The 26,153-nt window shown below is 44.7% G+C and overlaps 1 protein-coding gene across 1 annotated transcript in view; it reads right to left on the reverse strand.

Moving 5' to 3' along the window:
• EFCAB7 (EF-hand calcium binding domain 7) overlaps positions 1 to 26,153 on the reverse strand; it is a 317,322-nt gene that overhangs the window by 178,685 nt on the left and 112,484 nt on the right. Inside the window, exon 4 of the mRNA XM_078669291.1 lies at positions 22,093 to 22,179. Coding sequence (XP_078525417.1) covers positions 22,093 to 22,179 — 87 coding nt within the window. The remainder of the gene's footprint in view (positions 1 to 22,092; positions 22,180 to 26,153) is intronic.

Genomic DNA, 26,153 nt, shown 5'->3' on the forward strand with positions numbered 1-26,153 from the left:
GCTCACCCTTCGAGCGGAAGTGATTGCTACCAAAGAAGGCGGCCTTCCATGTGAGATGTTGAAGGGAAGCTTTGTGAACAGGCTCAAAGGGGAGCCCCATGAGCTTGGAAAGAACCAGGTTTAGCTCCCAAGGAAGTGATGGCGGACGGATTTGAGGGAAAACTTTCTTTAGCCCTTGCAGGAAATCCTTGACCACCTGAAATTGGAAGAAAGACGGTTGAGAGGGTGTCTTTCTATATACTGTAATGGCAGCGAGCTGTACCTTTATGGAAGTTAATTTCAGACCAGATTTGGCTAAGTGGGGGAGAAAAGGTAGAATGACCTCCTCTTGACCCTTGGTAGGTTGGAAACCATAAGAGTGTCTTGTAGAAGCCCTTCTAGACTCTTTCAAGATGTTCACGCAGTCCTGAGGAAGACATAGGTGTCCATACTGGAGGACCTCAGGAAGCATGCTGCTAAGTTCATTTTGGACAGCAGGTCCGGCCTGCAAGGTAATCTCCTGTGTGGGCATTCCGAGAGGTGCTGAAGGTCCGAGTACCACCACTGTTGTGGCCAGTCTGGTGCGATTAGTATCATCCTCGCACTGGAAAGGGAGAACTTGGTTATGACCTTCAGGAAGAGAGGAAGAGGAGGAAAATTGTGCACAAAGATCCCTGACCAGTTGATCAAAAGGGCATTCCCTTTCGACCCAGTCTGGTAAAACCTTGACGCTGAGTCGCGGTATTTTTTGTTCGTATCTTCCGCAAAGATATCAATGCTTGGATGACCCCATTCCCAGTCTTGTTGATCATCGAAGTGACGACGGAGAGAATCTGCTTGAGCGCTTTGATCCCCTGGCAGGTGTATTGCTGTGATCGACAGTTGCTTTGCCAGGAGCCAATGCTAGAGAGTTTGAGCCTCTAAGGATAGAGAGCGAGAGCGAGTCACCCCTGTTTATTTAGATAGTACATGGTGGTCGTATTGTCTGTCTGGAATAGTATGGAGCTGGCCTAAATGGAGGGGAGAAAAGCCTTGAGGGCTATATGCACTGCTCGTCACTCCAACATGGTGATATGATAAGTCTGTTCTTTGGCCGACCTTGAGTTTGGAGGGACCCCCTGAGTGCTCCTCAGCCCTAAAGGGAAGCATCCGTGATCAGAGTTTGCCCCAGTGGAGACTGATGGAATGGCACACCCAGCAGGAGGTTTCTCTGATGTGTTCACCATGGGATAGAGGATTATGCAGCCTGTGAGAGCCGTCCGTTGATCCCACTTGTGCTCAAATCAGTTGTAAAGGTCGAATTCCCAGCCTGCCGTTGGGGACAAGGAAGATGCAGGAAGTCATCGACCCTACGGCTGAGCCTATTGTTGCACCCAGATAGTGTATGCTTTGAGTAGGCTGTTGGACAGACTTCCCGAAGTTGACATGAAGGCCCAGTTGCTATAAAATTGATAGGCAAAACAGTGGTCCCTATATGTAGAAACAATGATAAAATGATAATCATACACTTTAATAAGTGGTATGTCTTTTGTCCAGCCGGACAAGAATTTTATTTTTATGTTCAAAAGGAGTATTTGAAATTTGTGAGAACCAATAAATATCAAGCAGGCACAGCCGTGACCCTTAACATACAAGACAAAACAACGGAACTAGTGGCCAAAAGGGCAGAGTACAAATATGTCTGTCTACTTGTAGTCAGTGTTTACAGACTTGAATTAATAGGAACACACCATAGCATTTTTCAATATTACATTCATATTTTGCATATGGGGTTTTTTAGGTCGACGACGTTTCGATGCCGTTTTATATATAGGGCATCATCATCAGGACAAGGAATAACATCATTGTTGTCTTAATCATATATTATTTACAATATGCCTTTTGTCACATTAGTGAGTGTTATCCTCAGGATCTTATTAGTGCATACAAGATCTCATGGCTTCCTTAGCATTCCATAAAATGCTGCGTCTGTCCGAGATAATGTATCTCTTCGTGAAATCAGTTGTGAGCGCGAGGGCTCAATTACGCTTGATATTTATTGGTTCTCACAAATTTCAAATACTCCTTTTGAACATAAAAATAAAATTCTTGTCCGGCTGGACAAAAGACATACCACTTATTAAAGTGTATGATTATCATTTTTTCATTGTTTCTACATATAGGGACTACTGTTTTGTGTAACAATAGCTTGCTTAATCTCCACTATGGCCCCTCGCGGCGGGATGCCTGGCTTTCACCTTGTGGATACCCTGCCAGGGTATCTCACAGGGGAATACCAGGACGGGTTCCCTAAGCAAGCGCTTAGATACCGTGTCGGTGATTTGCGCTATATAAATTACATGTACATTTACATTTACATGATACTGCCCAAGGTCCCTATGCTATACCTTCTGGGTTCCCTTGTTTTTGTGTAAAAATAAAATTGATAGGCAGCATTGATAGTGGGTTCTCACACACTGGGGGGGGGGGGAGGACCCTTTAGAAGCCAGTCCTCGAGGTAAGGGTAAACAAACAGTCCCTGGCACTGTAGACCAGCTGCCACTACTGCCATGCATTGGGTAAACACTCAAGGAGCAGGCTTCAACCCGAAAGGTTGGATCCCACTATGAGGGTATAGGATCCCACTATGAGGCATAGGAACTTTCGGTGACGTAGGTTGACTGGAACATGGAAATATGCATCTTGCAGATCGATCAAACACATCCAGTCCCCTTGTTGGAGATGAGGATATATTTGCGCAGATCTAAAATAGGCCTGAACTCTGTTTTTCGACCTTTCTGTTTGACCAGAAAATACCTTGAGCATACTCCTTGTCCGCGTTGAGAGACAGGAACCTCCTCTATGGCTGATTTTCATAGAAGAGTGGTTACTTCCTGCTGTAGCAGATGTAGTTGGTGGCATACAGCTTTCACTGGAGCGATAGCCGGGCTGGATGACGAAAATGTAGAGTATGCATTCTGTAAAATGCTTAACACCCATTGATCTTTTGCGATGTTGCGCCACTCTTGCATGTGGTTGGCTATACTTCACCTTACTGGAGTGGGAAACGGTGACAGGGGAAGTGAACGTTCATTGCTTTGAAGGGGTTTTTATTGAAGCGGTGGATTGGCGTGGTGCCACTCTCCCACGGGAAGTACGACACCCCTGATAGTGGGTTCTGGGTTGATGTTGTTGCTGCTGATGCCTCTGCCATTGAGGGGTTTGAACCCTCTGATGGAATGGCTTGTAGTCGTATGGCCTGTTTCTGCGGTGGAATTCCTTTTTCTTTTCAAGGCCTACTACCTTCAGGGTATCGAGTCCCGTTTTCATTCTGGCCATCTCATCATCTGTGTGAGTGCCAAAGAGGGAACTCCCCAAAAAAGGGAGGTTTAGAATTCGTTGCTGTGCTTCGGGCTTCAGTGCAGTGAGCCGAAGCCAGGATGCGCATCGGGCACAAATCCCATGAGCATAAGAATGAGCAGATAATGTTGCTCCATCTGCTGCAGCACTAATAATCTGATTCCCTACTAAACCCCCTTCCTGTAATATTTCTTCAAAGTCTCTGCGATCCTCTTTGGGGAGTTATCTTGAAATTTTTCCAATCATAGCACCCTAGGAGGGCTGAGGCGCTTGAAATGTTTAACATTGAAGCAGAAGTGCCACAAACTTTTCTTCCCCAAGAGTCCTGGATTCTGCCCTCTTTATCTGGAGGCACCTTTGAGGAAGGGGCCACTGCGAGGTGGATCTGCTCTAAGGAATAGTGGATCCTGTTCCGGAGGCCTGTACTTTTTCAAGACCCTTGCCAGGGCAGGCTTTAGTTTTGCCGGTGTGAGAAACACATCCATATACAGTTGAAGGAGCCCAGGCACTAAAGACAGCAGAGGCCTTGTCGCTGATCAATGATGCAGAGTTTCAAAAATCACTGAGGATGAGGTTTGGGGATAGGCATGTCAATACTGAATTTTGTTGCCCCCCCCCGCCCGGTAAGCACGTCCTGAAAAGTACTAACATCATCCACTGAAGAGACTCTCGAAGGTGGGCAATCTGTTAAGGTAGGTGAATAGTCTATTTTTGAAGAATGAGTCGAGGACAAAGACAACAAAGTTGATTTGGCTCTTCTCCAATGACTTTGTGCTGGGACCTCCTTCTTGTAGGTGGAGTCACTGTTCGAGCACGATCTCGACCCCTCTGCAAGACTGTGAGAGAGAGGTCTACTGTCTGCACCAACCGAGCCAGTGACAAGCTGTGCAGAGGGCTGGAGCAGCCCAGAGTTTCTTGCACCTGTATTGAAGATTTCTACCAATGATGGAGTGGCAACATCCACCTGGGGGAAAGGTGTACAGAGGTGATATCTGCCCTCTTGTCTTTTGCTGTACAGGAAGCTCCTTTTATCTGTTGTTGGGAATGATCAGGCGATGGAGAGGCTGAATTGTCAGACGACGGTAGAATGACCTTCGACTATCTTGAACTTTATGACATTGTGTGTCTTGACGCTGAACAATCAGAGTGTCTTACTGACCGAGATCGAGGAGTCAACACTGACTGGGGAGACTGTCTCGATATTGAGCATTGAATCACTAAAACGTCTTGGACCGTAATACAGCGCTGTGAAGATAATGATGGTGTCTAGATTCTCGACGTCAGGAAAGATACCGCCAACGAAGACTGGTGACTTGACGCTGGCTTTGCCTTAGCTTTCGACGTCGATTGAGACCGTGTCAATGGCGAATACTGCTTTGACGTCGGCTGTGTGATCACCGACGAAGACTGATGCCTTGACGTTGTATGGTTAGGCGTCGATGCCGAACGCCTTCCGGACCTTGACCGTCGTCGAGGTGTCAGAGTGGGTTAAGGCCTTGACATTGACCGCCGCTGGGCTGCAGTCAATGGAGGGGTTTATTTCAACAATGAGCATCTATGAGATGACGCTAACAGAGACCTGTGCCTTGACGTTGAGCGCTGAGTCGACGCCTACAGAGACCGACTCCTCAACGTTGCACGCTCCCGAGTTGAAGTCAACGGAGGAGGCTTATCTGACACCTGAGGATGACGACGATGAATAGGCTTCAAACTTGCCGTTTTCAGCGTAGTATTTAATGCAGAGCGGTGCTCAGATACCATCAACGGCGGAAGTCTCATTTACAGGGAAACTCATTTCGTTGCTGGAGTCATCTTTGACGCCGAGCCCACGCCGAAGGAGAGCAGACAGGGACCTTACACTTCGAGGTCGATCTGGGTCTCCTCTTCTTATGCCTCATTGGATATCTTCCTCGGGAGGTAGATTTTTGCTTCTCGGAGAGACCGTACAGCCGAATCCTTTCCCTTTTTCTTTTTTTTTTTTTTTTCTCTCTCTCTCTCTCTCTCTCTCTCTCTCTCTCTCTCTCTCTCTCTCTCTCTCTCTCTCTCTCTCTCTCTCTCTCTCTCTCTCTCTCTCTCTCTCTCTCTCTCTCTCTCTCTCTCTCTCTCTCTCTCTCTCTCTCTCTCTCTCTCTCTCTCTCTCTCTCTCTCTCTCTCTCTCTCTCTCTCTCTCTCTCTCTCTCTCTCTCTCTCTCTCTCTCTCTCTCTCTCTCTCTCTCTCTCTTCTCTTCTCTTCTCTTCTCTTTCTCTTCTCTTCTCTTCTCTTCTCTTCTTCTCTTCTCTTCTCTTCTCTCTCTCTCTCTCTCTCTCTCTCTCTCTCTCTCCTTGAGAGTGCGTCTAGAAAAGGTTTTACAGTGGTGGCAGGTCTCAGAGGAGTGAGACTCAGGAAGACAGAGTATACACACAGGGTGTGAATCAGTTTTGGCCTTCTTCTTGCCCCAGGAAGGACAAGGGTCAAAAAGAGAAGTCAGGCTGTGACAGAAAAAAAAAACAAGTTTCCGTCAGAAAAATGGTAATACCTTACTCTACAGTATGAAAGATATCGAGTGAACAGTAACTACCAGGTTTTTAGAGAGAAATTTCTTGACAAAAAAGTCAAGAATAGCAGAGCTGAAAACTCCAGGGACCTGACTGAAGGAGCTGGAAAGCCCATCTGACCTAATTGTCACCCCTGAGGCATGATGGGAAGCTGGGGGTCATGGCTGCCTTAAAGGCACAGTGCCAGTTTAAACTAACAATTGCTTTCATTTTCTACTTTATTGAGTTTTCAATGCATCTTATGTCCTAACAATGCCTTCTGTTTCGCAGATTAACTTTCTTCTGGTAATTAAAGAGAGTTCAGGTGATTCTTGTCCTCCTGCATGCCTATTTTCTCCAATCTATGGTTGCAAAAAGAATTTTCAGAGCACTGATTAGCCTTTGATTTATCCTGGGAGGCTGCATTGGTTTTGGATACAATTATATATGTATACATATATATAGAGCTGTTTATATATATATATATATATATATATATATATATATATATATATATATATATATATGTTTTCACATATCATTTTTCATAGATTCTGGGGTCCTGCGCATGGGATGGAATATTCAGTGCTTATGATTATTGATGAGGATCCCCTAGAAGAGAATAGCAAAAATAGGCAGCAGTAGGCCTTTCATTAACCAAAGGGTGTCTAGTAATGTGAGAGGGAAGAACAACAGACAGTAATAAAGAAGCAGCTGCTACTTGCATTCCCATTATAGTGGATGAATAACTAATAAAACATACAAAATAAAGCAATCAATAAAAACACGTTGATGTTCTTTCACATTACTGTTTCAGCCTGAATCCATGGGAGTTCAAACGCAAAAGAGGGCACAGAAACGTCCACATGATAGGCCAGCTTGTTGTACTAAATAAAAAGGATTGAAGAATTTCACAAATTATGTCAAAAGGGTAGGCTAACCTTTAATTATCTACAACCTGACAAGCCTCTCTGCTGAATACAGACATACATATATTACGTTATGCATTACAAACATCTTCTCTATAAAAATCCAAGATATTGGGCCAGGATTACATCTTCTCTATAGAAATCCAAGATATTGGGCCAGGATTGAACATTTTCCTGAATCGGAGATGCTTCCACACTATAATATCTTCCAGCAGCTTGAAACTATGTGATTACCTTTTATCATTTTAAAAGTCAGTAACATAATCAAGGCTATCGGTGTTGATACTCTTCACTGCAACTTCTTTCCCTTGTGTAAATGATCAAATGACAGGGTAAAGTTTGCTCCATGCTCTACACCTTCCATCAACATATATATTGTGGAACTGTATTCCCTAAGTGCCATGAAACAAGTTGTTCCAATGACAAAATATGACCTACACTCCACACGAGGACGCAATTGACACTATAAAAGCAGGAGAGGGTAGCACGAAGGAGGAGGAGGAGATGAAGACATGGGTGCTACAGAAGGAGTTAGAAATTGCACAAGTGCAGAGGGGGAAACGAAGCAGACTTGACCCATAATGGTAGGGATGCCTATTAGCCCGAAAAAAGGAGGCACCAAATGTGACTGGCCTCTGGACTACATCATACAGCAGCATCATCATTAGTGTCTTAAACTGAGGTTTGCAACAGATGCTGGAAAAGGAAAACTTGGTACAGCGAGCAGCAGGAGGTTGCATGCAAGCTTGGCCAAAGTAAGAACTAAGGATGGTCCTTTCAGAGGAGCTGTATGTGATAAACAGCCGGGAACCCATCTTTTGAGTTTATCAGTGCTATTTTTTCAGTTTCAGAAAGATAAAGCCGAATATGGAGAGTACCTGTGATTCATGTGCTAAAAATGTGAACCTTTTGACTAACAGTTCTCCAGGTGCATCTAGACCTTATTTCTCACCTGCTGATCAGAACAATGAAATTAATGTCAAGAATGATTATGCAAAGTGGAACATCCCTGCAGCATCAAACACAGGAATTGTGGAATTAAAATGCAATGAAAAGCAGGTGGGAGGTTTTCCAGGGCAAGATCATTCTTTGCTGGTTTAAGTGTGAGTGATTTTCTATGGGGGCACCAACAGGTCCTCTTGAGACCCAAATCTGTTTGGAGAAAAGGGTCCAGAGGAACAGGGAGTTTGGGAATCATTCAGCCTCCTTCTGCCAAGTAGCCTTATTATTCCCAGGACTCTAGCGAAGTTCTTGGCAAAAATGACATAGGGTGAGCAACTGAGCCAGAATTGAAATTACACCAGCCACCAGAGAGGACAAAGATCCACTTTCATCTAAGATTTCTGCTTAGTTATATTTCGTTTGTAGTTTAGCATGTTTAATAAATATGTTATGCCAAGGTACACTTTTAGTAGAGCAAACATTTTCCTATATATAAGTATTTTGGGGCTCGTGAACAGAAAAGAAATGCAACTGTTAAGGTGACAAATCATAGAACAACCAGGTATCAAAGGGTTTCCTAAATTTGAAAAGAAGTGGATTTACAAAGTTATGTCACTCGAATCTCAAAACACCCCCACGCCATACCCAACCTTAGATATCCTATTCTGCATAGGACACAGGAGTTCCCTACTCAGTTGGTACAAGGTCTATCTGTGGCTCAGTAGAGAGGGTTTATGACCCTGGAGTGCTTTTATTTTTTTCTAAAACCAAACAATGTATTAAACTTCATCGTTCTAGCCACTGGGAGCCAATCAAGTTCATGGAAAACAGGGAAACTACTGTCACATTTATTCACGGGCCTCACCAGCAGGGCAGGGACATTTTGTAGCAGTACATTTGTAAGGCAAAGTAAGTCCTGTTGAAGCTCTTTGTTGAGAACTGGCCTTACTTCCCGAGATGCAAATGTGAAGGCAGAACACTAGATATTTAGGGCACTTTAGTGTAATTCAGTATTAGCTTTAAGGTACTCAAGGCCCCCTTCATACACATTTCTCCGAGAGTAAAAGAGGTGCTAGGCAGCTGACAGCCACCCAAAAACCTTCTTCGCAATTTCAAAGCGGGAATTGGGGCAGCTGTGGGCTGTCCCGATAAACTTTTCTTTAATTGTTAAATCAAAAATACTCACCCTCTGCCCTATTTGGGCAAAACGGGCATTGGGCAAGGCAGAAAGGGTGCTGCACATTTTACCCTTGGAATGTGACATCCGAAATAGTCATTTAAAAAATGTTGTAAAAATGAAAGAATCAAAATGCTCAAACGTTTTACCATCCCTATGGAGCATGAGAGATTACAAATATAAAACATAGGCCAGAAGTACTGAATTTTTACAAAAGTGGTGTAGTTTCATACTGTAATCTCTTCAAGCACAAAAATGGATTTAAATAAGGCAATACTTCTTTTACTTATTAATATCTTTTTCTTCACTTGAGGCTTGATGCTCATAGCGTTTTTTTCAATCACAAACACTACGATTTTGAGTTTGCGACCGAAAAACTGCTTTGAACAATGTATTAAACCCATTTCAGGATCAGTCAGTAAGTTTTTACCGACTCCTAAAAACTCCTAAAATGGGTTTGGAAATAGATGAGGAATTGCTATTTGGAAGGCACTTGTAGAGCTCCTTGTGAAATAGCGATCCCTATCCACATATATGTTAATGGTTTAGGACCAAAATAGCAGTAGTACACTACTGAAAAGGTGGGCTGGTAATCTGTTCGCAAAAGGGAAGGGGTCATTTTAGGGGGACTGCTTCCCATTTGAGAATGTTAAAAAAGTTTGTTTGGCAGTAGTCCACGGGATCACTGCAAGCTCCCACGCAAAAAAAGAAGAAACAACGCAGCCCGTTTTTTTTTAAAAAGCAAAACAGGCTGCATTTAAACATTTTTAATTTTATTGAATTGCAGTCACAGGCATCTTGGTCCACAGGTCCACAGGCCATGATTAGGGTGACCAGACGTCCCGGTTTTCCCCGGACGGTTCCCATTTTTGGCGAAGTGTCCCCGTGTCCCGACACTTTCCGCCAAGTTAGTCAAATGTCCCCGTTTTAGAACAGTGTCCGGGGCAAACAGAGAAATGTCCCTGTTTTTAACTGTTCTGGTTGCGCAGATGCTCTGTTTGCATACGTGTGACTGTGACGTCCCTGAGGTGAGCGCGGTAGCAGGAAGGGAAATCCTTTGAAGAGAGACATTTTCTTTCGGGATTTCCCTTCTCTTTGTCTACATCGCAGCGCCACCTACGTCATCGTGGCAGCCATCTCACAGCAGCTGGTTATAACCACCTGTGACCGGCATGACCGTCATTTTATCTCCAGTCAGTGTGGCCCTGCTGTGCCTCAAAGCGAGCCAGGGTCGAACAGTCTCCGACTAAAATAGTATCCAGCTGAAGCTTCCCCAGCCCAGCCGTACCAGCACCGTCGACGGGACCCTGCCTCTGCATCAGAGATGCCTCAGTCTGCAGCCAGGATCATCTGTAGCCATACAACGACACTTGCCCTGCCAGCCCGCAACATGAGTATTTTAATCCCTTTCCCCGCAGCAAACCACCTTGCCCGAGGCCTGACACACGAGCATAACTGTCATCACAGTCAGTGCCCAATTGTGGCTTAACCAGTAAATTTAAAAGCGATGAACCCCAGCAGAGTAAGTGTTCTCTTATAGTAATTTTTTTTAATAGGATCTGACTAACGTTTATATGGCCGTGTACCACATCGGATTGGTTTACCTTTATTTTGGTGTAAGATGGGCTGAAACCTGATCAATGAGTTGCTAGGTTTCAGTATGCGGGCTTAAATATTGTTACCTATTTCCTTGCTCTTTGTGTCTTGCCTGCCCCACTATAAGCAATGTAAAGCCTGCATTTTAAAACTTTGTCACATTAATAAAACTGCTGTAGGTAAGTTTAAGAAGCACTGTTAGGTTTGCTGTCCTATAAATTAACATGTTGCAATATGTGCCAAGGCATTCGTTGCTGTTTGGTGACGAGAGTTTAGATGCTTAGATTTCTAAATTTCGTATGGGCTTCAAACTAGCACAAAGCCAGCCGGAGTGGACATTTTGCTGTCACTTTTCACCAAAATCGCATGAAAGTAGACCTATTAATCCGGATGATGGCATATGCAGTGGTACTACCCACTAACATACACTTTTGCCACGGTGGAGCAGAAAAGAACAGCAATCATACTTGGTAGGGCCTTTGCAACCCAGCAAAGCTATTACTAGAAGCAGGGCATAGCAGACATTTATCCAACAATATCTGCAAGAAACAGGCATGCAACCACTTGACGAAATAAGAGATGGGACTGAAAGGATTGATTTGCTGGAACGATCACATTGGGAGTCTTTTCAGGCTGCTTCTCATACATATATAGACTGCAGTCAGATGGCTTGCCTAAGTAGACTTTTTACCAGCAGTCAGCTTTCCCACTTAAGAGCCTCACTTGACTGAAGTTTTAGATTCTCTTACAGAAACCCTTGTCGGGCTTCAGTAAGTTTGATTCACACAGGTCAAAAGCTCTCCTTCATTGTGATGTCAAACTTTTTACTTCAATCTTAGAGTCCTGATTGGCCGCAGTATAGCTCTGTCTTATTTCACCTTATCAATCATTAAGGCCAGAACCGACAGCAATAATACTAGGTTAGTGCAGTCCCCAATAAGGGTATGAGAACAGTCCAACTTCTCTATGATAGTTCTCTGTTTAGAGGCTGAGAAGTTGTTTGATAGTGCAGAATACAGTTACCTGTTTAAGTTAACTGATAAAAGTACCCTAGCATTGAGCTTAAAAACAAATATCAGGGCTCGTTGTGTGCACCCAGAGGCCACTCTAAAAATGAATGAGCACTTGTCATCTACAATAGATCTGTCTCATCGTACTTGATAGGAATGTCCAGAGCTCCACTCCTTTAACCCCTTTGCTGCTGGCAGGATTCCACCACTGTGCTGGGGGGCGGGGGAGGCGCGCACAGCACCTCAGTGCTCATGACAAGCTGAGCTTGTCATGAGCCATGGCGCTCCGGTGCTCATGACGAGCTGAGCTCGTCATGACCGCGCCCGTTCCAATGGAACGCTCAGCACAGCAGGGGAATCAGCCCAGCATGCCAGCGTTCCATTTAACGGGCGCGGTCATGACGAGCTCTGCTCGTCATGAGCACCGGAGCGCCGTGGCTCATTGAGCACAGGAGGGGTTAACTATTTTCTTTAAAACATTTTTGTTTTAAAATCAATTCAATTTTATCAGAAAACATGCTTGGAATTTCAAGGCAAGGGTGGTCACCAACTATAGCAAATGTTGAGGCAATGTGTGTTTAAATGAAATTAATGAAATTAATAGTTACTGCCGATAAAAGACCTCTGACTTGTCTGTAATGCTTCATCTCAGTCTGTGGAGAGAGCGGTCATTGTAGTCCTTTTTCTATGTCTATGACAGCTGTCAAATAGTCCTACTTTTATGTCGATGGTTACTGCAAACCTTAGTCCTACTTCTATGTCTATGACCTGTCCCCGTTTTTTGTTTTGAGAATCTGGTCACCCTAGCCATGATCCCTGTGATGGCATCCAATCGCAAGTTGCAATTTGTGACCACATGGTGGTTCGCAGGCTACCATCCCTGTGATTGCATCCAATCGCAAGTTGCAATTTTTGACCTTCCTCATTAATATTTATGAGTTAGGTCGGATTCTGACCCACTACAATTTCTTTTTTAAAGAAATTACCTATACGTGTATAGGTCGGCTCTTAATAATCTTTAATGGTCGCAAAAACACTGGCTGGGGTTTGCAACTAGTATTTTGCAACCTCATATTCGTGCAAGTGGCCCCTAGTCCCTCCAAAAAAAAACGTAATTCATTTGACATACTGTGACGGGGTGAGACAGCGAAGATCCGATGCAGGCATGAGTCCAACCCCTAAACATGTGAACGGTACCCTCTCCCCTCTCTTTACACAGCAACCTGAAAACTGAAACCGATCTGACAGAGCGTTGTTTGGGCGTATCGCCCAACCACGCTTCAGGGGTAGCGTGGCTTTCACAGGTACGTTTGCGTACCTCGGGTTGGGCGGGAAGGAAGGGTTTTAAACCACCCTGAAGAACCATTCGAACGAACCTGTCACTCTCTGCCCTGAGCACAATCGGCACCTCGTAGCAGTTTCTTTTGTTTACTCTTTTTCGTTTGTGCACAGAGGGACTCCTCGCTACCCCTCCCCTGACAAAGTGTATAAATTGGGCACCCGACTGAAGTCAGTCTATCTTTTCTTTTCTTGGTGCCCTCAACGTCCGGACCGGCGTCTATTCCCCCCCAGCAACCTGGAGTGGGGAAAACGAGGCCTGGATCTTCGGAAAGATCGGCTTTCCCCAGAGAAGAAAGAAAGAAGCCGAAGCCCCACTTCCCTACAATAGAAGCACTATACGCCGAAGGCGACTGTTAAAGCCAATACAACCTGCTTTAAGTTCTTTCTGTGTCACTGCAAGTTACTCTAGCCTGCCACAAATGGTGGAGAATGCAGGCACAGCATTAACCATCTGTAATCCTAACATGGAAGACCTGCTACAACACCTTGTCAAAGGACAGGAACAATTAGGATGGGCTGTGGAACAGCAGTTAACCTCCGCCCAAGCCGACAGAGAGACATTCAAGAACACCATATCAGCCCAAATAGAGGGATTGCAAAAGCTAATGATTGATCCGTCCGTGCCCACATACCGGGAACCTAGAAACCCTGACTCCAGCCCATCAGGGATTTCCCTTCAAAAGTATACGTCGGGAGAAGACCCTGATGCGTTCTTACTCAATTTCGAGAGAGCTGCACTAGCCTGTGGGTAGCCCCTGGAGAAGTGGCCGTTCTTTCTGGCCCCCATTTTAACTGGGGAGGCCCAGGCGGCTTACCAGGTCGCAAACGCCGCAGTGAACGCGCCTTATGCCACAATTAAAATCATCATACTGGACCACTTAGGTCTTGACGGAGAGGCCTATCGGGTGAGATTCAGAAAAGAGAGGTGAGCGCCCGGGGAGAATCCTAAGACTTTATTTTTCCGCCTAAAGATGGCCGCGGATAAATGGCTTACTCCCGCTGTTAGTTCTAAGGAGGAAATCATGGACAAAATCTATTTAGAACAATATTTGGAAGCCTTGCACTACGGAACTCAGAAGTGGTTACGTCAGCATTCCAATTGGACGACCACCCAAGCAATGGAAATGGCCTCCACATTCGCCAGAGCCCAACCACGATTACACCCTTGGGAGTTGGAAAAACCACCCAAACCCCCTCTCAAGGTTGACAGGAAACCACGCCAGAGTATGGAGACGTATATCCCTCGCCCCTCTAAACCTGATATCCCCAGTTTTAAGGGCCCTCAATGTTTCGAGTGTGGGGCCTGGGGGCACATCGCTCGACTTTGTCCCCAAAGAAAGAGTGCATAAGAGCCCATGGAAGTGGGAAGTGTCCTCAAGACAGTTCTTTATTTGGCTGAACTAGGAGGAGCATATCATGTAAGTGTAAGGGTGAATGGAAAAACAATCAAGGCCCTCCTAGACTCGGGTTGTAAGCAGTCAGTGATTTAAGGGGTTTTCGTAAAGTCCAATCAAGTGGTACCGAATACTCTAGTATACATAAAGTGCGTGCATGGAGACATAAAACCCTATCCAGTGGCCAACGTACCCCTAGTCTTAACTGAGGGAAGGACACATGTGGTCAGGGTGGGGGTTTTACAGACACTCCGCGAGGAGATAATCATAGGGACAGACAACCCCCACTTCCTTGAATTGTTTGCCCAGATCATAAAACTCACCAACCCCAAAGAACCCATTACTATCCCTGCTTTTGTGTCGCCTGAACCATGGGCGACCGACAGGAGCTTTAAGTTTTCCCAAGCCAATGACGCCACCTTATTTAATGCATGGGAGCAGGCACATGTTACCCAAGACACCCCTGATCCCAAATTTCCATGGTTCGTTATTAAAGAAGGCCTCCTTTATCGACAGGGAAACCAAGAAGAACCCCTACAGCTTTTAGGCCTAGATGTAGGTAATAGCAAATTACCGAATGGTAAATACCGAATTTTACCGATTCGGTATTTACTAATCGATAATTGCTATGTAGGTAAATAATTCTGTAAAAATACCGAATCGGTTAGATTCGGTAATTACCGAATCAGTATTTGCCATTGATTCCTATGGGCCTTGAAGCCCATAGGATTCAATAGCAAATACCGAATCGGTAATAATTACCGAATCGGTAAAATTACCGATTTTACAAGGGGGACAGGGTGTCACTTTGACACCCTGTTGCACCCCTGTTTCTGGCTTGTGTGCCATGTGATACACATACATGCCCTTAGGGCATGTCAGTGTGCCACATGGCACAGGTGTACATGCACAGATGTGCATGTACACTGGAATTCGTTATTTACCATGTAATAGTATTACATGGTAAATAACGAATCGGTAATGGCTGTGGCACTGTTTTCAGTGCCACCTACATCTGTATTTACCGATTCGGTAAATTTACCGATTCGGTATTTTACAGATTCGGTAAATTTACTGAATCGGTAAATATACAGATTCGGTAAAGTAAGCCTACCTACATGTCAAATCCCAAATACCGGTCGGTAACGGCCGAAATCGGCCGTTACCGACAGGTAATTGGCGACCTACATCGGGCCCTAAGTCCCGACCTCTTTCAGTGAACAGATAATGTTCTATTCCCACACTCACCTTCTTGCGGGAGACATAAGAAGCGAAAAAAACACTCAGAATGTTTTGCAGTATTATAAGGACATAAAGAGCCATTGTCAGGCATGTGACATCTGTCAAAAGAAAAATACCCATCGCCCGGCCGCAGTGCCCTTGCAGCCGCTCCCAATAATCGGTACCCCTTTCGAAAGAGTGGGGATGGATCTGATAGGGCTCCTCCCTAAGAGCCACTGGGGAAATCTGTATGCGCTAGTCATAGTGGACTATGCCACTAGATTCCCTGAGGCCTTTCCCCTGAAAACCCCTACCTCCAAAGTTATAGCAGAGAAGTTTATTGAACTATTTTCGCGGGTAGGCTTCCCAAAAGAGATCCTAACGGATCAAGGCATACCATTTGTGTCCCGGTTGATGCAGGAGGTGTGCCGACTCTTAGACCTCCATCAGATCAAGACGTCAGTAAACCACCCACAGACCAACGAACTAGTGGAGCGCTATAACGGAACTCTCAAATCTACCCTCAAGAAGATGCTATCTGTAAATGGAAGGAACTGGGACCTCATACTTCCCTCAGCTTTGTACGTTATACGAGGATAGACGCAAAGCAGCCTGGGATGTTCGTCCTTTGAAATGTTATATGGACGCCAGCCCAGGACACTACTGGAAATGACAAAGGAAGCCTGGGAGGCGGAAGAACAAGGGGGAGAACGAAGCATCCTAGAGTACAGCCAGTCCCTTAAGAACAGCTTAGGGAAAATAAGAGAATTGGCATATTCCAACCTGGAGAAGAGCCAGAGAAGGCAAAAGGCGTACTATGATAAAGGAAAAAAATGGAGACGACTCAAGGTGGACGATTGGGCTCTGGTCTTATTACCCTCATCCACAAAAAAATTTCAAGCGAATGGATGGGACCATATAAAGTTATCGGTACTAATGGTAAAACGAGCTATAGGATACAGTTATGCCCTCAAAAAGCGCAGACTTATCACATTAACGTCTTAAAGAAGTGGATCGGACCTCCCCCAAAGGCCAATAATCTCACCTTACCCACTAGGTCCTTCTCATCCTCAACATTAGAAGAACTGGTGGTTAATGAAGAACTTTGACAACCAGAGCAAGAGCGTCTGCATAAAGTACTGGTACCTTTTCCTTCGCTGTTTTCGGATCTTCCAGGGAAGACCGCGATGATAGAACACCGGATCGAAACACCAGTAGGATCGATAGTCAAGCAACGCCCCTACAGGATACCCGCTGCCAAAAGATCGGCTGTACAAAAAGAGGTCCAGGAAATGCTAAGGCTAGGCGTAATCAGGCCCTCCCGGAGCGAATGGTCCTCACTGATTGTAATGGTGCCTAAACCCGACCGAAGTACGAGATTTTGATTGGATTTCCGCGCACTGAACTCTCTTTCCTCCTTCAATGCCTACCCAATACCTCGAATCGACGAACTGATCGAAAAGCTCGGAGAGGCGCAATACATCAGCACGCTGGACTTGACCAAAGGTTATTAGCAAGTACCCCTACGAGAAGAGGACCGAAAAAAAACGACCTTTGTAACCCCAGAGGGCCTATACGAATTCAATGTCCTCCCCTTTGGCCTGCATGGAGCCCCAGCGACTTTTCAGAGCCTTATGAACTAAATACTGAGAGAACACCAAACCTTCAGCTCTGCATACCTCAACGATATTATAATTTTCAGTCCCTCATGGGAAAGCCACCTAGAACACCTGCAAACCATTTTTGGGAGTCTTCAGAAAGCAGGCCTACATGTAAACTCAAATAAATCCTGTATAGGCTACCAGAGAGTGAAGTACTTGGGATATGTTCTAGGTCATGGAATGATCGAACCCCAGATAGAGAAGATCAGGGCGATAGCAGACACCACCTTCCCCAAGAGTAACAAGCATTTGCAATGCAATAGGTCTCGCAGCATTAAAGTTTGAGTTATTGGCATTGTAAATGACAATGCTATGCATTAATTTTTTTTTATTTGCAATTGTTATATAAACATTGTTTGTGAATGGTTAGCTGGTGAACTAGTATTACTGCTTATACTAGACATGTTTCTGCAGCGCCCATATGCACTTTGGCATGGCTTCTGTATGCTATAGGCTGTGCAGCCAGCAGCCTCCTTTCCTCCGTCGGCCCCAAAGGAGGTTGAGATGCTGTATTACTGCTACCTCTATTATCACTATTTTTATTTTTATTTATTTATTTAATGCGATTTTATATAGCGCGAACTTTACCCGAAGGTGTCAGAGCGCTTTACATAAGAACCAGCTGCAAAACATAAAGTCTAAGGATTACGTGCGTTACATAAAAGATACAAACAGAAAAAATTGCAAATGTACAAGATGTAAAGTCACACAAAGAAGAGACTGGTGATTAGAGTTATCTCTATATACATGGGGAAGGGCTATGAATGGATATACTCTAAGAGTAACGTAGGAATGGTAGAGAGTACAAAGGTCTACGCATATTAGATGGTGTATATGCGCATTGCGCAGTTTGTCACGGCTTCTGGGCGCTATAGAAGGCCCAGCCTCTTCCCCACCTCAGTACTATGGTTCTGTCTCAGGGTGGGTGACATGCCGCGTGTGACGCTGTATTTCCACTGCGATCACCAACCTCAACACACCTCTGTCTAGGAATCCCGCGCCGTCATCTTGTGGGTTTCGGTTCACCGAGTCGGGCGTCCTTCACGAGGCGCTATATCTTCTCAGATGACACTCACTCTTTCTGCAGCGGACGCACCTCGAGGCATGGTAGGTGGGGCATAGGGAACATACGTGGAACAGCAGCACACCACAGAATCTACGGTGGATTTGTTGCACAAACAGACAAGCATACACAGAACACAAATAGAGACAGGCGCACAACAGACACAAAGACACATTCCCGCAATGGCAAATGACTCAGGCAAACACAGCCAGACACAAATACCCACAAACCCACACAAAAACACAGACTCAGAAACACACAGGGCACAATCACAAAGTCGCGCTCATACGCACACATACATGCAGACACAATCAGAAGCACAAACACCCACAATCAAAATATTACGAGCCAGGAAGGCGCCATAGACTGAATACACAAGGTGTAGTGCCTGTCTGTGGTGCAGCACCCGGGATGAGTGTTCTCTCGAGTGGGGCGAGGGCTCATTTTGTGGGAGGGCCCCCCCCCACCTCCCGTGGTAAGGGCCGAGGTGGGGGCGAGCGGGACCGCTGGAGATAGAGGTGACAGTTGGCAATGGAAGCCAGAGCCCCTGGCCGGGCGGGAGTCGTCAGACGGGAGTCTCCGTCCCTGCCCGGGAGATTAGTGCGTCTCCCTCGCCACATTCCCCGCAGTCCTGGCAGCTCGCACAGCCCCCCGCCCCCACCCATGAATCATGGGCTTGTCACCCTGCACCAGGCCGGAGACACAGAGACACCTCTGTAGCACGTTTATAGCACTTTAAGTGGCGGGTGGACTGGCCGCTCCATGGAGACGCTCTCGAGGCCCGGGGGTGTTACAGTCGTCCCCCCACCTCACCCCTCCTCCCAGCACTGGTGAGGACTGAACCCTCCCAGCAGCGGGTCTGCGGGGCCGTGGGGAAGGGGTGGGTGGAATTACATCTGCCGTCGCACGTGGACATCCAAATCTGTTTTCATTCCTGGGTTTGGACATGTGTTTGTGCTCTTCTTCCCCCGCGCTGGTTTATGGTCCAGACTTAGCTCAGCGGGTTTAACACCAGCTGCACAGCTGTGAAAACCAACCTTCCGTTGGCGCACGTTCTCTCTTTGTTCTTTGGAAAGTGGGTACAATAAGTGCTATTCTGCCGGGCAAATAAGCTATTCTTTGTACGATAGCGCTTCGTGCCAGAGGCCCCCTAGTAATGAGCTGGCACCAATTGTTATAAGGACTCCAAGAAGAAGGGGAAAAAAAAACGAGCCTGTCTGGGGAGATCACTTTGTAGCCTTCGGGAAACAATTCTACCACCTCACCCACCTGTAACCAAGAGGCTCAGTGGGCTGTTGTATCCAAAGCAGAGTTCCCTTCTTTATCTTCACGCACGTATTTCTTCATTGCTTTAACTTGTGCGGCGCCTTTGTCTATGCGCTAGAGAACGAAACCGAGATTTCGAAAGAAGCCAGAGTCGGAAAAAGACTGCTGGTGTCCGGAAGTCAGGCAAAGTCGCCTGTGACGGGGGCGGGGCTTCAGCGGCAACCAAGTGATCGCGAACTACAAAAAACAAGGAAACCCGACACGTCAGCAAAAAAAACGAGCTTCCCAGGAGACAGCGCCTGGCCACAGCGCGCGTTCGCGTGCGCGTGGCACTTTCAAATCGCCATGCGCGCGGCCAGTGCTGTCCTCCTGGAAAGCTCCTGGAAAGCAGACACGCTGACTATAGGTCTTTGGCGAGAGCGAGCTTCGCTCGCTTCACCGAGACCTAAAAAGGAGATGAGGGCCTTTCTCGGGCTAATCGGGTACTACCGCCGCTTCATCCCCTCTTTTTCCGAGATAGCAGCTCCACTCACAGAAACACTAAAGAAAGACTTCAAACCCCTATCGTATCAGAGTCCTACATCCGACATGTGCAGAGCCTTTAACTCCCTAAAGAGTCTCATTACCACCAGTCCAGTGTTGTCCTCCCCGGACTTCACCATGCCTTTTATCCTCCACACCGACGCCTCAGACTATGAGGGGGGGGCCGTTTTATCTCAACTCTCTCCTGATGGTGTGGAACATCCAATACTCTACATCAGCAGGAAACTCTTCCCCAGGGAGCTGAAATATCCATCCATAGAAAAAGAGTGTCTGGCAATAAAGTGGGCTGTTGACAAATAAAGATATTATCTCGAAGGCCACCCATTCACCCTACACACTGACCGTGCTCCACTACAATGGATGAGTCGTAACATTTCACAAAATGCCCGAGTTCTGAGATGGTTTTTGTCGCTACAACCCTTCTCCTTTAAAGTCTGTCATCGCCGGGGAACCGATAACGGTAGCGCAGACTTCCTTTCTCGGTTTCCTCTCCCCGATCAGGAGAATCCAAGGAGGGTGGTGTGTGACAGGGTGAGACAGGGCAGATCCGATGCAGGCATGAGTCCAACCCCTAAACATGTGAACGGTACCCTCTCCCCTCTCTTTACACAGCAACCTGAAAACTGGAACCGATCTGACAGCGTTGTTTGTACCCGAGGACGAACACTGTTTCTTTAATTGGGCCGAGTTCAGATCAAGCCCCACCCGCTTTCGTGACGCGGAGGACGCCGACGGAGTAAATCCCGGAAACAACCAGACGTCGGTGTGTTCTACACCCGGAGGAGCGGAGAGATAGCGGAGAAGGAAGAGAGAAGAATCGAAGGAGTAGCGAGAGCGGAACCACCCGAGAGACCAGCGGAGCCAGGAGGCCAACGACAAGGCGTATCGCCCAGCCACGCTTCAGGGGAAGCGTGGCTTTCGCAGGTACGTTCGCGTATCTCAGGTTGGGCGGGTAGGAAGGGTTTTAAACAACCCTGAAGAACTATTCGATCGAACCTGTCACTCCCTGCCCTGAGCACAATCGGCACCTCCTAGCAGTTTCTTTTGTTTACTCTTTTTCGTTTGTGCACAGAGTGACTCCTCACTACGCATCCCCTGACACAGTGTAAATATTGGGCACCCGACTGAAGTCAGTCTATCTTTTCTTTTCTTGGTTCCCTCAACGTCCGGACTGGCGTCTATTTACCCCCCGAGCAACCTGGAGTGGAGAAAACGAGGCCTGGATCTTCGGAAAGGTCGGCTTTCCCCAGAGAATAAAGAAGCCGAAGCCCCACTTCCCTACTATGGAAGCACTATACGCCGAAGGCGACTGTTAAAGCCAATACAACCTGCTTTAAGTTCTTTCTGTGTTACTGCGAGTTACTCTAGCCTGCCACACATACACATCATTTTGTGCTCTTTACTTTCCGAGGCACTCATTACATTCGCCACTTCTGCACTAAATCCATAAACTAACTTGGGTTCCACTAGACCTAGGCAAAAATTACATTATACAAGCATAATCTGCATAATTTTGAGAAAATCTAGTGTTGCGCTTGCCACACAAAATTACCATAACTATGCCATTAAACTACTTTGTACAATTATTTGTCATTTACAGAAAAAATGTACTAATAACCATTGGGAACAACATGTGTGGCTGTTGTTCACCGTGCTTATGTTTTAGCACTTTTTTTAGCATGAAATGCATCCTCTCATTTTTAAGGGATTCGAGAACGCTTTCAAAACTAAGATATAGTGCACAATTTCACTTATTAACGTGAAAGCACCTCACGCACATTTTGCACATCCTTACTTGTCATCTGATGGTTGTTTTGTCTCTGGCTCAACAAACAGCAAGAGGTGGTGCCTTGGCCAGCTTAACCCTGTGCAGCAGAAGTATACTGTGAACCTCGAAAACTATTAATGCCTTGGAGATGAGCTGGATTGTGCACACAGAGAGCCCAGGAGGGTATGCCATTAGCACTTCAGTAGCCAGAGACTAAGTCAAATGTTAAGTTGCACTAAACCAGTGCCGTCATTTTGAGAACAATCTGGCTTCTACATGAATCCAGTGAAATAAAATGACCTAAATACACAGGATTTCATACTGTTTAGAATTCTTCTCTTCAATATACCTTGTTGTAGTCCAGTTTACCATTGCTGTTGACATCAGATAAACGCATAACTGCATTCACTTCATCTTGAGTCATTTTTTCACCTTTCTGTAAATCACAAAAGATTAAACTGTCATTGCTGAAAATGTTTTAAAAAATGTTTCGTAATTGTACAATGACTAAATAGCTACAGCTTGTTCTACAAGCCAAATATTTAAATAGAATCTAACACATTATGTAACAATTGAGCCATATAAGTGGAGTGAGGCTGAACATAGGCAATACAATCATTTTGTGAACTTTTCAACAGACAATACAGCATGAAGCCTGCCCACTCTCTTCTATTTTAAGGTATAGTGTAAGAAGGAGTGTTCATCTTCAGAATCTGAAAAAGGAAAAGGCTGTAGAGGGGACTGACATGCAATGTTCAGTTTAAAAAATATTTAATTTTCAAAATTTGCTTTCTGAAAAACACTACCTTTCCTCAACAGATGTTTTTATTAATGTCGCAAACGAAGAAATAACCACATTAAAGTCCATTTTGCATGTGTCCCCAAACAAATATTTCACAGGTACTTTAAGAATAGGCCACTGACATACGGATATCACCCTGAGTAATAACACTCTGTCAAATATTTTATTCGATTGTATTGAAATAAGGAACAAACATATACACAGTCAAACGTTAACACAATCATCCAAGAGTATGCACCACAAAACAGCAGTGTACATCATGGGTATCACAAAAGATATATTAGCATGGAGATAAGGTGGGCATACAGTTCCAGTACATTCTGAATCAGCACTGTTCGTGGAGTGTGATAGTGGGAATATAAATTGTTATTTGGGAGCACAGCAGACAGTTTGTAAGTATGGGCATCAATCGCAAGTAAGGAAAAGGATATGTCACTACAGGTTAAAGATGGTGAGACATGTATGGTTACACCCTTGTGGCAAGCAGATATGACTGGTGAAGCTCAGCATATAATTCAAGCTGAGTATTACAGTATGTGAGGAACTCCAACCACAGCCTTGAATTTCAGAGCTCCGCCTACAAAGCAGCAGCATGCCACAATCCTTTTGGTCAACAACAAAGCCAAAGCAGTGAGATTTTTGTGAGCAGTGTCCTTCTGAATTACACATTCTATCATAGCAGACAGAGCAATTTAGTCTTACGCCAACGTAATCTCTGACCTTGATTGTCAACATTTTAACCAATCTGTTACTGTTGCGGACTCAGGATGCCACAATTTTATCTTTGGGAAATCTTTTTGGTTACATAATATAGTTCCAAGAACGTTTCTGTTATGATAAGAGCATTTGTATAGCGCATTGCTACCCTTTGTATGGTTCTGAAACACGTCAGAATTTGGCACCCTTTATGATTCCAGGATTTGGGTTGACAAGTTAGTGATATTGTAATTGTGCTCTCGCAAACGTCTGTGAGAATCTCATGGGCAGCCAGTTTTGGCCTGTGGACTATACAAACTCAGTCCACATTATCCATCAGTGTTCTCCAACGTCTTGACATGGTTGTACTGGAAGAGGATCGTAGTCTTAATTAAACCTTTAATTTGGAGCCAAGCTTGTGGATGTTGGCAGACAATCTCCTACAAGACTTCCCTTGAATTTGGCACTTTTCTTCTTAAATGCTCCTGTAAATTAGTATATACTCTGAACCTTATTCTTGTGAAGAAATAGGACTATATTTCAGTATTTGAAAAAATTACCTGAGCTTTGCAACTTGTACATCAATTCACATCTACACTGAAATACTTCTTAAGACTTCATGACTAGTTTTCCGAAGCTACATCGAAATTGAGAAATTATCACTTTCATTCAAGCGTGGGGTCAAGATCGGAAGCACGATATCCTTTTTGGGTGCATATCTTTTTACGGTATGAATAAAATAGAACTAATCAATTGCATATACTTACAAGAACTGTATACTATGTGTGGTATTAATCTCCTCCACTCGGAGGATATTATCAGCAAATGTAATATATAAATGTAAGAAAGTCCTGATGACATTAGGTGGATATACCCAGGACAGTAGTTACACCCAGTTATGTACATAGGCATACCGAGCTATATAGATATTCAGGTATTATGAAGAGAAGTCAGTATTGAATCGTAGATCTATGTAATTCTGTATATACATTTCCTTATTTAAAAGCAGCTCTAAGAGTGAACCCTCAGACCTATACAGAACTTCAGAATATACAGGGGAGATAACCAGGCTGCAGCATTGCAGGTGACCTTCTGGTGGAAGCCGTTCTCTTATCCCACTACCCTTTCTCCCAAGCTTCTCTACTGCCTCACTGTTGTCTCGGGTGGACAGTTGACAGTTTGGAAGAAGAAACAGAAAGCGTTCCAGATCCTTGACATTCATGCGAAGCATAGAGCATCTTAACAGATTATGTTAAAGGACATTGCCGCATGTTACATTCTGCTGGTGTATCATGTTGTTCAATGCTTTGCTTCAGGTTGTTATGTTTTGAGGACTCTTTGTCTATTGTATAGCTTTTGTATAATTCTGGGTACATGTCGGTGTTGTAGGTTTAAGTTAACTTCTCAAAGATAGTTAATTAGTAGATTGTCTCCATGGTCATCATACTAGATCAGTTTCTTCTGTGACTCGATCTAAATAGTTTGTTCTCCGTCTTCCAAAATACTTCTACTAAAGTTCCAATTTTATACTCTAACTGTGCATTCATGTGGCTTTCGTTCACTAAGTTGCTCCTGGTCTGTGGCAATATGAGCTTTAATTGCAGTGTTTGTCATTTATGCTCATTCAGTAGTCTGCTTTCTGTGCAGCTTGTATATATACAGGAAAGGAAAAGGAGACTGGTAACCTAAGAATCATGAGAATTGTCAAGACACAAATAGTGACACGAAATGGTGCAAAGAACTGAGAGTATATTTAAACAAGTCAGAATTGGAAATACCGCCTAAGCCCTATTCAACAGGGGATGGCGAGTTACAGTGTTAGCCAAGCACTGAATACATGCCTGACCGCACAGAAATGCACTCTACTATCCACATTGACCAACACCCACACATTTCCCACACGTTAACACTGCAAACCACTCAGACTGGTCTCTCACCTTATTAAACTATTCTCAACTATCACAGAAACACTCCCTCCAACTATGAATGCATTCATATGACCTTATATTACCTTACCTACTGTCTCCATCATTTACTCACTAAGCTATTTCCAGGGCAATAATACACCTAGACTGCATTCCAAAACACCTCAACATGATACATGATGACCTCATCACTTCACTGCATCTTGATAACTTCAGTGACAGGTTGAGTTAAGGCCTCAAAAATGATTGCAATTGCCACCTAGACTAGTAACTTAAATGATCTACTTAAGTATCATACATTTTAAAACTCAATATCTCGAAAACTGCCCAACTAATTTACACCTAATCACAAAAAGCGTGCTTTCAGTGTAAATATCCAGCTTTCTGCCAATTTAGAAGTCGTTTCCTTCAGCCGTTTGGCCTGCAGCACTGTTCAAAAATCCCTATGCAAAATGCATGGAGAAATTGGGGTTTCGGACCTGCTTTTTTGTCCTCAGTCCCTGCTTGACGGATCACCCTGAAACGTCCAAGGAACCAGCTTAGGTGGATGAATATTTTTCTGCAAAGTTCAGTGAAGATTCGTCAACCTGCACTAAAGTTATTAGCAAACCTCAAACCCCATTTCCTATAGTAACTAGGTCCTAACTATGACTACATAGTGGTGAGCACCACTGAGTAATATATTTATTACAAAGGAGGTTTGTGGGAGTTCCCCAAAAAATGCAAAATATATAAATAAATATGCATATACATTTGTATGAGTGTGTGTGCGTACGTACACATACATACACACATTTAAATCGAGAGGAAAAAAAACAATTAATGGTAAACGTCCAAAATATAATGCTATGCGATGTAAAGGTCAACAAATGGTATTACATGATTGGTAAAGGCATGGCTTTTAATGTTATACAACCCCTTTGGAGGAGAGTTGGGGGGTAACAATTCATTTCTAGCACGGACATGTTGGAATTTATCCTAGATGTG

Source organism: Lissotriton helveticus, chromosome 1_2 (assembly GCF_964261635.1).
Source record: "Lissotriton helveticus chromosome 1_2, aLisHel1.1, whole genome shotgun sequence".
NCBI classification, from domain to species: Eukaryota; Metazoa; Chordata; class Amphibia; order Caudata; family Salamandridae; genus Lissotriton; species Lissotriton helveticus.